The sequence below is a fragment of the Natrix helvetica genome, assembly GCF_964273705.1.
Source record: "Natrix helvetica genome assembly, chromosome: 5".
Lineage (NCBI taxonomy): Eukaryota > Metazoa > Chordata > Lepidosauria > Squamata > Natricidae > Natrix > Natrix helvetica.
In genome coordinates this window covers 113,159,673-113,174,837 of record NC_138551.1, presented here as the reverse complement: position 1 = coordinate 113,174,837, position 15,165 = coordinate 113,159,673, and the positions used below count along the sequence as shown (strand labels likewise).

Sequence of the window (15,165 nt, the reverse complement as noted above, 5' to 3'; positions counted from 1 at the left end):
ACACCCTACTGTATGTGAGTTGCAAGATTGTAAAAGCTGACGGGTCGGATATTGATGATGGGGCAAGGGTGGCCCTGGCCAACTACCCCATAGCATCGCTGTTTAACCAGCTGGATGTTACATTGGGAGATCGGCTCATTACACAGAGCCATCATTGCTATTCATATAGGGCCATAATTGAACTGATTCTCAACTTTGGTGGTGATGCGTTGGGCACCCAATTTACTTCTGGGGGTTTTTACAAAGATGATTCGGACCTCATGGAGAGTACTCTACTGACAGCGGCTGGGAACTCTGGTTTCAAAGCGAGAGCCAGACACATGGCCGGTAGTCGTAAATGGGACCTGCTTGGGCCTCTGCATAGTGATCTGTTTTTTCAAGACAGACTGCTAATTAATGGCGTAGATGTGAAAGTCAAACTCACAAGAAGCAGAAATGAATTTTGTGTGATGAAGGATGGCAATGAGAATTACAAAGTGCAACTCCTGGCTGCTTCTCTCTTTGTAAAACGTGTAAAAGTAGCCCCGGGAGTGCGTCTTGGCCATGCAGAAGCTTTGCTCACCTCCAATGCCAAATACCCCATTGATCGAGTGGGGATGAAGGTTTACAGCATTCCCGCAGGTAGTCTTGTGTGTAATCAGGAAAATCTATTTCTGGGCCAACTACCTAAACAATTAGTGATTGGGTTTGTGGACAATGCAGCTTTTAGTGGGGATTATGAAAGAAATCCATTCAATTTTCAACACTGCAATGTCAGTTTTTGCACCCTGCATTGTGATGGCGAACAGATCCCCGCAAAGCCTCTTCAGCCCGATTATGAGCATGGTCTTTTTGTGAGAGAGTACATGCAGATGGTTCAAGCAACAGGCAAAGGCATGAAAGACAGACCGATGTTAATCAGCCGGGAAGAGTTTAACCGAGGGTATACTTTGTATTGTTTTGACCTGAGTCCTGATCAGGGATGCTCTGAGCACTATTCATTGATCAGGAACGGTAACCTCAGAGCCGAAATTAGATTTGCACAGCCCCTCCCCAACACCGTTAACATGATACTCTATGCAATCTTTGAAAATCTTATTGAAATAAGTCACACAAGGAATGTACTTTTTGATTATATGTGAGTATGGATACACAGCAGCTCCTCCACTTGTTCTCTGGAAATACTACCTTTCTAGGGGTCTACCCTTGTGACCTGTTACCCCAGAGACAAATCTCCAAAAGACCTTTTGGATTAATCGTAAACACCCATCCTCACACATTTCCTGGCGAACACTGGCTGGCCCTCTACTTCCCATCTCCCGGATATGGTGAATTTTTTGATTCTTATGGAAGACCTCCGGATAGCCATGACTTTCCTGGCTCCATAGTGATGTTTTTAGAGCAGCAAGCTGAGAAGTACACATTTCACCAACGGCAATTGCAACACCCCAGTGCTGTGACCTGCGGACAACACTGTGCGTTTTTTCTACTGAACCGTATTAAAGGAGTGACCTATGAAAATATTTTAAAGATGTACTCCAATGCTGATATTAAAAATGATCAAATGGTAAAGCTGTTTGTAAAAACTATAAAGGTTGGGAGGGGGCTTGGAATCTGTAACCGTCATCAGTGCATGCAGGCATGCATGCCTTACTGTAAAATAAAGAAAAAGACTTAAACGTTTTTACGTGTATCAGTGTTTTTATTCATTTTAAAAATTGAGCCAGTCACCAAACTTGAGCTGACTTCTAGGTTTTATTGTCCAAGGGCTAGTGGGGGTGCCTGTAAACATAGGCTTCTGAGCCCCAAAAGGTGCTGTCATAACAGAGTCGGGGCTAGCAGCAGTTTCATCCTTAACAACCAGAGTATCTTTCAACTTTTCTATTTGCTCTTTAACAGCAGTAGACCCCAACACAGAAGTTGGAACATTCACCTCAGCCATCCCATCCTTTAGGTTTCCGCTTCTCAGTAGGGGCTCGGCGTTGCGAGGCGCCTTTCACCAAGTCTAAAATATTAGTACCGGGAACAGGTACACCTTTGTATAAAAAGGTACCGCGATCATCCCAGGTTGAGACGTCCTGGTGTTGCTTCATTTTGTTCAGCAGAAGTTCTGCATTTTTCCTATAACGAGCGCTCACACCGCTTAGGATATCATCCATAGCTGTGCCCTGTGGAGTTGGATGTGGCGGCTGTTCTGGTAATGTTGGAAGTGGCTGAGGGTGTCCCGGTGGATAAATGAGATTCAGTTTGTCCTTTTCAGACTCATTTTGCCTGGTCAGTCTTAGATACCTCTGCAGTACAGAATTGTAGAGCTTAATCTTGTCATCCTCACTCAAATCAGGCCTCTGAAGGATGTTGCGCATCTCATCATCCAACCGGTTAGTGGCTGTAGTCCCCATAGTAGGCGTCCTGCCCTGTAGCTGCTCCATCTGATGACGCGACACCAGATACATTTTCTCGGCATGGTCCATGGTTTAGCCTGCTAACAGGCTAGTCAACAGAGGAATAGCCGCCCCTAGTAAGGGCCCTATAAAACCACCCGACTGAAGTATGATCTGCTTCTTCTTTTTGAGTGAAACCTTTCTATCACTCAACTTTTTAATGACACCCTTCTTACTCTTTAGAGACCGGAATTGTGAAGGTTTCAGAGGAAGATTTCCTTTTAGGGTATTCAGTGCTATTTCTGCTATTGACCCCACCAGGTCATTATTAGCATTGCATAAGATGGCTTTTCTCTGTCTTGGTCCGGCCTTTACTAAGATTTTTAAAAGCCCCCAATTTCTACGTAACCTCTCTGACATCTTAAATGAACTAGCACTAAGGTAACCGAGCTACAACTTTTTACTCTTCTTTTTCATTGTGTAAACAGTAGGCCAATCAGGGGGAAAGAGACCTGTTCTTAGCCTATAGGATTCTGGAGTGGTGGCTGACAAATCTACTAATAGGTACCCATGTGGTTTGTGAGTGGCATCTTGGAATACTTCTAAAAAATACTTTGTGTTAGTGGGGTACATCTGCCTGGCCAGTGTGACAATTTGCATCTGATCACGGGGGCTTTTGAATAATACCAAATATTTGGAATTCAGAGCTATTGTCCTCATTTTCTTACCTTGAAAAAACAGGTTTTGTAGTATGAGAATAATGCTCAGGTTTCTGTGATGAACGTACTGTGTAAAAGCCTTCTCTATTTGGTCACTGTCACCGGCGGATGCCATGAGATCATCTATCACAGCTAGAGTTATTTGATTTGGCGGAAACAAGACATCATCTTCAAAAGAAGACGGTAGACCTTCCATAAACTTAATATAAGGGAATTTATTAAGCAGATCTTTGTACAGAGGTTGCCAACAGCTATAAAACCATACAATATTTTGAGGACTTTGAGACAATACCGCATCGCCATGTTCTAACATTTGTTTGATAAAAAAAGATTTGCCAGAATTGGACGGTCCACTTATAATACAGGAAAAAGGGTGTACAAATTGTGCAATGTTTTCCATAATCCTTAATAACCGTAAGGCAGTGTACAGTAATCCTCACTCTTTAATAACCTTTTATTATACACTACTTTTAGAGTTTTTCGGAGGACCCTTGTTTCTAGGGTCCACTGTTTCTTAATCCTGACAATCCCCAACTGTTCTACCCTGATCTCTTTTTTTCTCTCTGCATCACACAGACAATAATCGTCTACCAAATCTTTCAAACTGTCAAAGTTAACTTTACTGCTATTACCACAATTTAGTGTGATTCCCTTCACCTTTACCACCGCTTCACCGTTGGACAAAGCATAAGCATACGTTTTGGGGCCGGCCGCAACAAACTCTGTTATCGTAGTGTTTGGTGGAATTTCGCTTGTCAGTTGTCCTAAATAATCACCCAAAGGGGGTGTCCACGCCCCCTCTCTACTTACAAAGATGACTGAATCGGTGTCATGGTACAGACACCTATCACCCAGCCCCTCCAGTAGTCTGTATAATTCCAGCCGTGCATAGGCGGTCGTAAAGCTGGCAATGAATACATTAGTGCATGAGGATTTGGTGGGGTGGTTCTTGGCTGTTTTCCACGTCACGACGGCTGTCTCTGTATCCACAAACTCACATGAGGAAACATCATAATAGGGTACAAAAAGATATTTGAATAATTCCTCAGGGTTTGTCACCACTGATGTGGTCAGGTGGTTGGTGCTCTGGCCAAACTTGCCCCACAGCGAATTTAAAAAGAGCTTGGCAATCTGTCTTTTAGCAGGATTTACTTCAATGTGGTCACGTCGTAAACGGACACCTTCCATCTTTTCGTAATCCTGAATATATTGCTCTTTATCCTGATCTGTTTTGCACCATTCAGGGTAACCACTGGCCTCCTGTTTCTGTCTAAGATGCATGTTCATATATCCTGAAAATAGCTCATTTGAAGTTCTTTCAAAATGCCAGACCTCATAGATTTCAACAATTCTGTAACCTTTTTCTAAGGCTACATTCAATTCAACAGTACACCATGTCCCCGTCAGAGCTCTTTCCTCATCACTGTGTTTACAGGGGGATGTTTGCAGCTTTTCTGTGCAGGTTGCGCACAAACTAAACATTAATTTGCCCCCTGATTTGTGAGGTAGGACTGGGAAATAGAGATTCCTTGGCGGGTACACTTTGACTTTGACTAGCCCAAAATATTGCTTTATGTCCCCAAAGTTTTGATAGATGATTTGAGGGTGCCCAACTGGATACTCCTTGGTCTTATTCACAAAAGGGTACAAACTGGTGAAATCGTAGTATAAGATTTGTTCACCAGGTTTTGGTTTGTAGTACAGACATGTAGCATTTGTTCTACCACCAAAAAAAGCATTTCGAGGATTCAAAGGAGTTGGGAGCTTATTCTCGACTAGAAACTGCTTCAAAGAGGTGTCATCCTCCACCATGGCCCGCCATTCATGTTCCCAGATGCTGCGCACAGCATAACCCTGTGCCCTGAGGTACTCTTCTTTAATCCTAGTACGGCTGTGCAGGCTGCCATATGTTGAATCAAGTAATTTGTTGAAGTCTTTTTCAGAGTAGCAGACAGGGCACCCATGAAAAAAACAGCCATGAAATTCAAAAGCCGTGGGGGTTCCATTTATGACAGCAAAACCATCCAAAAAATATTTGCCCACTTTCTTTTCACCGCCCTTCAGAGCATGTTGAATATTGAGCTTCTCAGTGTGTTCTATATGCAACAACCATTGAATCGCTGGAGCTGAATACCTTTTCTGTGTATTGTGATAATTGTCCAAAGGATCTAAAGCAATGGTATTGCTTTTCAAATACATGAACCGGTACTGAGCCATGCATACAGATGCCAATGTGATATATTGGAAGGGGTCAATGCATTGAATCTCCTCAACAATATCCCCCCTGACCCCCCAGTGGTACTCACGCTCAGTCATTTTCATCACTTGATCCCTAAATCGAATGCAGGCCTCTCTTAATATATCTACATCCTGTCTGCAATAGTAAGCCAGAGCCTTCTTTAGTTTAAACACAGTACCTCTATTAGCAGTGTGCCATTTCAGGAATTCTTCTCTCTCCCCGGGCATCATGGTTTCTGGGCTGTAATACTTGGTTTCAGGGAGTGGTCCCACGTAGTCTTGATTGGCCATTGTATTGAACAAGTGGGGGAAATATCCTTTGCAGCCTTGAAACCCCATAGCTTTTGGTAATTTGGATAATTTAAGTGGTAGAAATGACAGGCTATCGATAAACCGAATCTTATAATCTGGAAGGGTAATACACAGAAGTTTTCCCCCCTGACTTATAAGTTGAACCCTAACCTTTTCACGGATCAGCTGCCTCAGTATTAGGTACCCATCATAACCTTTGGAGTTGTGTGCGATAAAAGTACATCCTTTAAACTTATGATTTATAAATTTCTTTACAAACTGTTCTAGGCATCTAATACCATAACAATCCCACCTCACAACATCTTTATCATCCTCATCCTTCAACATATCCCTGGCGCATGTATAATTAGGTATATGTGTGCCTGTTTCTTGGCAGCATTCAAAGTCATAAATGATGTATCTTTCGCCAATTAATGGTCGGTCCAACGATTTTAGAAAGCATAAATGACCTTCCAAGCTTTCAACCTTCTCAGAGCACTGCCCACACTTGACTTCCTTGCACTTTTTGTGTGGGGTAAAGACATAAACCCCACACGTTTCACAATATTCCTTATTCTTACAGTCTACTTTTCCCTCCTTAGCGAGTTGTGTGTGCCTTTCAACACATTCCTTAGACCGACAATGCACTTTGCACCTACAGCAGCGCATCTTCTCCACCTCAATCTGCTGACATTCTTGCTTTAGGCAAGCTCTGCAAATATATTGACAGCCATGACAAAATTTGTGGTGGTAGGGCGTGTGGCAGAATTTACAGAAATAGCGTTCACCCAGAAAGCCCTTGATATTTTTTATACCATAGTAATGCTTGTTGTGTAATAATATAAATACTATTTTTTCTTGCTGTGGGCAACCTGTGACAAAAAACCGCCACCCATCCTGCATATAAAACAAGATCTTTATAGTGACCTGTAAATGTTTTCCAAAGATGTGTATCTGGGAAAAGTCAATCCTGTTTTCTGTGGAAATACCCAGTCTGCTGTGAAGTTCCCTGGCCCTGGTAATAATTTCTTGATTTCTAACATCAGCACCTATCAGACAGAGCAAACAGCTAGCAAAACAAAGAAATTCGCCTTCCACATTGAAATCTACTAGGTGCTGTCTTTTTTTCTCCGGTACTCTGGTGAGTAGCAAAGTGTTTAACTTCCTAAGCCCTCCTCCCTCCTTGTTCTTCACGATGGTAACAACTAATTGCAAATTACCCCCCCCCCCCCCACAATATCTCAGCCTTACTTTGAAGCAGATTTTCAACACTGGTCAGAAAATCATCAGCATTTAAATCATTCACACACCTCCTAAGAGAAAAGAGAGGATGGTTTAAACCCTCTGCATCCAACCGGAGTTGAACAAAATCATTTGGGCCTATGTTCATAGCTACATTATTCAAAAGAATCTGTAACACATTATGAATAGCCTCTATAGCAACTACAAAGGACCGGATTTGGTCAAGATTAACAAATCTGTATCGCTGATAGTATTCCACAGCTCTGAAATTTCGGATAGGATTTTCCCATGCCTGCACCATATCCAGATAAACATTGTTCATATTCTGAGAGTTTGCAGAGCTAGAGGATTGTAGCTGAGGCATAGAATGGCATGTATCTTCTTCTGGTTGAGAGACAATCATTGAATCATAACTAACACTGTCTGCTGGGGATGCAGGAAGTCCGGTGCCATGCATTTTTGCTTTTTTTGCAGGACGGCTCTGGTTAAACAAACAAGCAAACAAACAAAAAGTTATCGCCAACATAATAAAGTAATGCCAACACACACACACACACACACACACCTTTAGTTTCTAAAAATAATACTAATAGAGTTGTAGCTGGGTGAAATGGTAGATATTATACCTCCTAACATCATTCGTGTTGTGTGGCTTGTGGAAGGCTGAGGGGTCATGTTATGTGGGGACCCCTGGGGTTCTGCAGGAATTGTGAGATCCACAAATGGCTGATCGTCCTCCCATTCTGGAGGAAAAGAAAACACCCCAATAGTCAGAATTGTTGCAGTATGTTTATAAGAATCTAAATATATGAAAGTATGAAAGATAAATACCTTCATATGCCCTCAAACATTCTGAGTCTGTCAATTCATTCTAGTGAAAAACAAACAAACAGTCAAACAAACAAGCAAGAAAGCAAGAATGTTATAAACACATTTTACATCTAAGAGGGGTCAGTGTTTCAAAAAAAAAATAGCCATAAAACTACTTACAATTGTAGCTCCCATCAAGCATTCTGAATCTGTCAATTCATTCTAGTGAAAGAAAATATTCAATCAAACAAACAAGCAAGCAGGCAGACAAGAACTCTATAAAAACCATTTTGCATCTAAGTGTTTCAAAATTAGGCATAAAATTACTTACAATAGTAGCTTCCATTCTGAATAGGGGTCTTCTTAGCAGCTCAAATTGATCCAGAGGTATGGTTATGCCTGAAACCAGTAAACATGACTAGACAAGTATCGGTCCTACTTTTATACACCCTGGTGACGTCACAAATTAATCACATCAGAAAAGGGGAGTTCTTCACACCTTTTGCAAAACTGCCCCCCCTGTCTATCCGGAAGATGCAGTTGAATAGAAGATAATGTTGCAAATTAATCCCGTCAGAGTTGGTGAGTTCTTCAGACTTTTTGCAAACACTGACCAGCCCTCCCCTGCCCCAACCAGCATAGGAAATCCCGAATGAATAACATCACATGAGCTTTCATTAAACTGTATCTCTGTGTTTAACATCTGACAAGATTAAACAATAGGGTCAGCAAAAGAAAAAAACGTAATGCACCTTTCATGTGTTTTGTAAAGCACATTTTATTATAAATTTCATAGCTTTAACAGTTTCTTGTAATTAATTTCTGTTACATTCTGGCATATGATCCTCTTCAGAGCCAATGGCAATTCAGCTTCAATCTTTGACATTAATGACAGTGGGTTATGACTCTTCTCGATACACTGTATGAATGTCTTGAGATCACCAAGTGTATCCCGGGTGAAATATAATTTATTCACTTTGTCAGTAATACTGATGATGATCCAGAGAACATGCGGCATAGAAAGCCGAATACATAATTTGTTAATAAGTTCGGTTTCACTGTTTCCATCTACAACATCTTCTGATTTTAAACATCCCATTAAACAATGATGTATTATTTTAATAACACATGCTTTCAGAACTTGTGACATGCTGACATTTTGAGGCTCCACTGTTTCTAAAACAGGAAATAAGATAGAATTAGATTGGGATGTTTCAACTAAGCAAAATAGTGTTTTCTTAATTTTTATATTGCCTTACCATTTGATATTTTGCAGAACCTGCAATAACAAGGCTTTATAAGTTCATTCTCTTCAATGAATCCAGGTCTTTTTCTTATTCTACGCCAACGCTTCGGAGGTTTGGGGGTCAAATTTATATCAAACAAATCTCCATCTGAGGTTGCCATCTTCAAGAGACTGCTGAAATTAAGGCAAACTACCCAGCCCTTGTAATGACAAGTGAACCTTGCGCATGCCTGGAATCATGGGAGGTATGACATGCCCAGGCATGTCCCTGCATGGCTCTTGCGCATGCCCAGAATCACAGGGGAGTGGGCTGGGTGGGTGGGTGGGTAAGGCATGCCCGGACATGTCCCACACATGTCTCTTGCGCATGCCCAGAATCACAGGGGGTCAGGTTGGCGGGTGGGTGTGACATGCCAGGGCATTTCCCAGGCATGCCTGAACAAGACTTATCCCCTGCATGCAACCTGGTGAGTTTCCTCTTGTGAACATTTTAATTCCTGTTAATATTCCTTGTCTTTTCCTGTAGGTGGGCTTCAAAACGGTTACATGAGTATTTGAGTGTGCAATTGGCAAAATATGTGTCTTTAGATTTTACAAAGGTAAAAACCAGCTGCAGGGTTTAAAAAGGGCTGTGTTTTTTCCCCCAGGCTTCAAGGAAATGTTTTTAAACCCACCTAGAAATAAATACCTTTTAGAAAAAAAAGTGGGTTAAATGCAGACCCCTGTCTCCACAAAAATTAAAACCAACATTGCCTAGAAATAAATACCTTCTAGGGAAAAAATGTGGCTTTAAATGCAGCCCTTAGGAGAATGATTACAAATAAAAAACATTTTTTTATTTCACAACCCCCCCCTCCCCCTTGAATGTCCATAGAATTAATCTAGGGTTAAACTAATCATGTACACAGAATCTTGCCATCTTTCCTGATGGGGTAAGTTTCAACACGTCTTATCTGAAAAAATAGGGCTAGGATATTGCACAACGCCTTATCTGTTAGGGCTACTCATCATGATGGGCTTAGGCCAATATACAAATATCCGGCTAGGGCTATGACATTTGTGAACCCTGTACCACGGGGGTTCAATTATACACATCCCAGCCGGGGAGGAGGGCTATGCACGCCACATCTGGAGGGTGGGGGCTGTGCACGTCACTTCCGCTTAGGGGCATGATCTGGTGACGTAATCAGCACGTGGGTTTGTTTACTTTGATGACGTCACTGATCAAAAGTACTGATAATTTTCATTAAAAAAAGGTATGAACTATATCTACTAAGGGAGCTAGATCAATTCAATAATTTTCTATTTTGAAACATATAAATATTTTCTTTGACTCCTGCATACTATCTAAGTGGAAAGAATATCTCCTTTCAAATAAAATAAACTTTAACAATTCTTCCAATATCATAATGTATTATATCTCAGGCATTTACATTTATTCTGGCTGTGAGATGCTCCTTTGTGTTCAGGTCTGGCCTCAGGAGGATAATGTAACACTTGGGGATGAAGATGCAGCCCAGCAGACCAGCACTGGAGGCCAGGATGGAGAAGACCTGAACAGCCACCATGTATTTCCCTTTGGTGCTCAGGTAGGTGGGCACAAAAGTCACCCAGACACTGCAGAAGACCAGCATGCTGAAGGTGATCAGCTTGGCTTCGTTGAAGGCCCCAGGCAGATTCCTGGCCAGGAAAGCCACCATGAAGCAGATGGCAGCCAGGAAGCCCATGTAGCTGAGGGTGACGTAGAACATGACAACAGCCCCTTCGTTGCATTGCAGAATGATCTCTCCAGGCTGGGAGTGGAGATCAGAGTCAGGGAAGGGGGGAGAAGCTCCCAGCCAGATGGAGCAAATGATAATTTGGACAGCAGAAGAAGAAAGGATGATGGAGTTGGCCAAGCTCTTCCTCAACCATCTCTTCACTCGGTTTCCTGGTTTTGTGGCCAGGAAAGCCAGCACCACTGTGATGGTTTTGGCCAAGAGAGAAGAAACAGCAACTGAGAAGATGATGCTGAAGACCGTTTGTCGGAGAAGGCAGGTGGCTTTCCTTGGTTGACCAATGAAGAGAGAAGGAGACAAGAAGCAAAGCAGGAGGGAGACCAGGAGGATGTAGGAGAGGTCCCGGTTGTTGGCTTTGACAATGGGAGTTTCTCCGTATTTAATGAAGATAATTAAAACAAGGACTGTAGTTAGGAATAAGAGTAGGACAAAAGAGACCAGGATGATGCCCAGATGTTCTTCATAAGACAGGAAGGTTACAACTTTGGGGAAACATTGGACTCTGGCCTCATTTGGATATTTGTCATCTGGACACTTGGTGCATTTTTCTGCATCTGAGAAACCAAAAATCAATTTTCTTTAATATTTCATTCCTTTTATTTTTCATTAAAAAAAGCATAAGAAGGATGTAATTTTTTTAAAAGTAGCTAGGTATATGAAGTTGAGGAAAGTCCTAGGGCGTTAATTATTTCTGGTGTAATGTGTAATGTAATTCATAGGAAGCTACATTATTACAGGTTAATAATGAATCATATAATCTTTTTATACAAATATTTAGAGTCCCGCCACATGGCAATTAATATCCTGGACTTAGAGGATACCTACAGTGTCTTTTAACATCTGGAAGCTATATGGAATTCAGGAGAAATTTCCTAACAGTGACAACAATTAACCAGTGGAACAGCTGACCTCCTTAAGTTGTGGGTGCTTCAACATTGGATGTTTTTAAGAAGAGACTGGACAGTCACTTGTCTGAAATGGTATCAGGTCTCCTGCTTGAGCAGGGAGTAGCACTAGAAGACCTCCAAGGTCCTTTCCAGTTCTACTCTGATTGATTGATTGATCTACATGACTGGCAGCATATGTGTGCAATGCGCTGCCCCCATAACTATCCACAGCACCACATTATGGACCAGTGACACCTTTTCAGTGATCCTCAAGGGGAGGATCCAATATACAGTGAATTGCAAGGTCTTTCAGAACGTGGACCTAAAACAATTCATCAAGTTTCAAAGAACTCAGGTGTTCCTAGAAAGGTGAATTTAGCAGCACATATCCAGACTAGAAAGCAGGAGAGATGTTTCCTCTGCTATTAGTGAAGCTTGCCCAGTCTGCCACCCCCTCCTCCCAACTCCTCCCAACCCCTCCTTCAAAGACTTTTTGATTTACTTCCTTTTAGATAAGAAATTGTGCATGTTAGAAATTTAAAAAAAGGTGAGCTTGTGTCTTTTAACTTGCACTTTCATGAAAACGTTCTGGATGGATCCAGTTCCACAAAGCCTCCCATTTTCCTCAGGGTGACCCACCTTCCTGAGTGGAGAAGGTCCCCTCTGGACAAGGAATGCAGTCATAGCAGCAAACTGGCTCTCCTTCTCGAGCCCTCTTGACAAATCCAGGATGACAATTTTCCGCACAGTTGGACTGAGGCAGGGACTGAGCAGAAAAATGGAGAATGCCAAAGAAAATGTATTAGTAGTCAACATTCATGAAAATAGAGATAGACACTGACATTAGCCAAATAGCCTCTGGTCTTCATGTAAGTAAATATGAAATACCTGACTACTACTAAGAAGATGCAGAAGGTATAACTAACTACTGGCAGATTCAGTTCCTCCCTTTTGCTTTTGGCATTTAACATTACAATAAAGTACTTTTCTACTTAATAAAGTCAGCAGAGATGGAATTGAAAAAAGATTTACATACAATGATATATTCGTATTAAAACTGAGAATAACATTTATTGTAACAGATTTCAGAAATTTCTATTCCATTAGATTTTTCAATAAAGAATAAAACTGTGATGAAGAAAGAAATCTCTGACCAGTAAGATCTTGAAGGATTTCCATAAAACATGTCAAAGCCCCTTCACTTAGGTCCCGTCTGTTGAAAAACTTCCATTAGATGACACCAACTGGCATGGAAGGCCAACCACACTGGAGACTATAAGCTTTGCCCACTTGAAATGGGACCTCAGGCTTTGGAAAACAGAGAAAAGACACCAAAAGTTATCCCACCTTATTGAGCAACTTTAGCCGTGAAAGGGCATCTTCTTTGACAGAAAGTCTCTGTCTTTTAAAATACGCGAGAATCTCTTCCACAACATCCTTCTTGGGGAGAACCAAGAAGCCCCAAATGCCTAGATCGGCTCTTATCTCTCCATTTTGGTCCAAGTATAGTTTAAACTGGGAAATATTCCAAAATTCATTCTTCTCCAGAAAGGGATGAAACTAGAATGGGAACATCCAGGAATTTGAAAAGCAGAAAACTTTGTTTCTTATCCCACATTGAATTTTTCTTCTACAATTGTCTAACCTCCAAATATGGCAAAATAGGATACAAATACTGCCAATATCTTCATAAGTGAATGAAAAAGTTTGAGAAAAGTTTGTCAATCATTTAGTGACAAAATATAAAGAAAATATAATCGACACAATTGGTCAATTTTAGGGAACATTCTAGAGCAAATGGCAAATAAAATGAACAGAGAAATAAAAGATGATCCTTAAACTCTTTGAAAACAACAGGTTTCCCAGAAAGCATGGGTTGATCAAGAAGAAAGTTGTCAGGCTAATTTTCTCCCTGGTCATCCTGATGGAAAACATCTCTAAATGTCCCAATTCTACTTGATTATAATGCGACATTAAAAAATTTTATTGGAAGATCTGAAAGAACAAATCTCCCACCAGCTCTTTTCTTAGTCTGAAAAGTTAGTGAGTATCCTGAGTTTCTTTCTCTCCCATTACGCAGCTGCAGGATTCTCCCCTCTTATCTGATCCTTCCCTAGGCAGCCTCTCTTCCTCTCATCCCAAAAATCATTCTCACACATCATTACACTTCCTAAATAGATTATGGGAACTCTGGTGATATCACTGGATTTTAGTAAAGGAGTCAGAAATAATTTTGCGATAGGATTAGAAGCCTGAGGGGTGGATGATATGATAACTAAGTGGATAAAAACTGTCTTCAAAATGATACTCAAATAATTTTAACCCTTTTTAATCTTTCTTATGAAACCTAAAAGTGATGGATACAAATTTGCCTTTGGTCATCAATTATTCTATGTTGTCATTAATACGGTAATTAATATGATCTTAGAGTAAGCTAATTTGATGTGATTTAAAGAATATAAAGTCTTTCCACTTAGAAGCCTTATTTGAAACTTCATTTTAAAAGTTTAATAAAATAACAATGGTTTAAATCAATTAAAGGCGATAATCAGAAGCAAGCAACAATTGTTGAATCGGATGGATTGGATGGATGGACTGGAATTTAACTTGCTGCTGGCATCCCTGAAGGAGGAGTCTGGTTTGAAGGCAGGCTGCTTGGAGATGGCTGGAGAGGCCATGGACCCTGAAGACTCAAAGTGGACCGAATGGATGACTGATAAAATGGATTCTTTCAAGAAGATTGAGGGAGATTGGGGAATGGAGTTGCCATATTTAACTGGAAAACAAGTCTTAAGAGTTGTGTTTGCATTTACAGGACATCCTATAACTTTGGGGAATGGAAAGCAGTTGTTGGGAAAGATTCTAATTAAAAATTTAAGGAAATGTATTTTTATTATAAGAATCAAACAAAGATGTTTAACCCTGGACAGATTATGGATGGATCACAGGTAATGATTGTGTTGGTCTGTGGTAGAAATTTTCTGTGAGTGAAATACAATAGCAGATAACAGACAATTTTTAAGTTTTGAAATTTAACTTTATTGTTGGATTGCCTGTTAACTATGTTTTTTATTTATTTTATTTTTTTTAAACAAAGTTTTATTGGTTTTTCAAATATTTAGGGAAGGTATACAAAATAGGTATACAATTTTTTTTGGCAACTTCCAAACTGTTGGTAGAGATCCCAGCACGATACTCACATATTTAACATCATACAAACAAAATTATAAAAGAAAATAGTAGACCAAATCTTACTCTATATTGTTAATCTTGTGTTCCTACATGTTTCTCTTTGTCCTTTTCTAATATATCACTAAATGCTATTGTTCCAGATAATTTTATTTTTGTGATCTGAGCCTTTTCGATATTGCTTCTTCTTCTTCTTCTTCTTCTTCTTCTTCTTCTTCTTCTTCTTCTTCTTCTTCTTCTTCTTCTTCTTCTTCTTCTTCTTCTTCTTCTTCTTCTTCTTCTTCTTCTTCTTCTTCTTCCCTGTCCCCAGAGAGAGCCTCAGTGCCCCCCTCCTTTCCGTCTTGAGTCTTACTATCCTGTGTTTTACTGTCTCTTTCACTACTCCCACTCAAATCCTCCTCTGAG

At 40.6% G+C, this 15,165-nt stretch overlaps 1 protein-coding gene across 1 annotated transcript in view; it reads right to left on the bottom strand.

Moving 5' to 3' along the window:
• Positions 1 to 10,327: 10,327 nt before the first annotated feature.
• LOC309393733 (vomeronasal type-2 receptor 26-like) overlaps positions 10,328 to 15,165 on the bottom strand; it is a gene marked incomplete at both ends in the record, with an annotated part of 65,723 nt that continues 60,885 nt past the window's right edge. Inside the window, 2 exons of the mRNA XM_081956228.1 lie at positions 10,328 to 11,238; positions 12,211 to 12,337. Of these exons, the coding sequence (XP_081812354.1) occupies positions 10,328 to 11,238; positions 12,211 to 12,337 (1,038 nt within the window). The remainder of the gene's footprint in view (positions 11,239 to 12,210; positions 12,338 to 15,165) is intronic.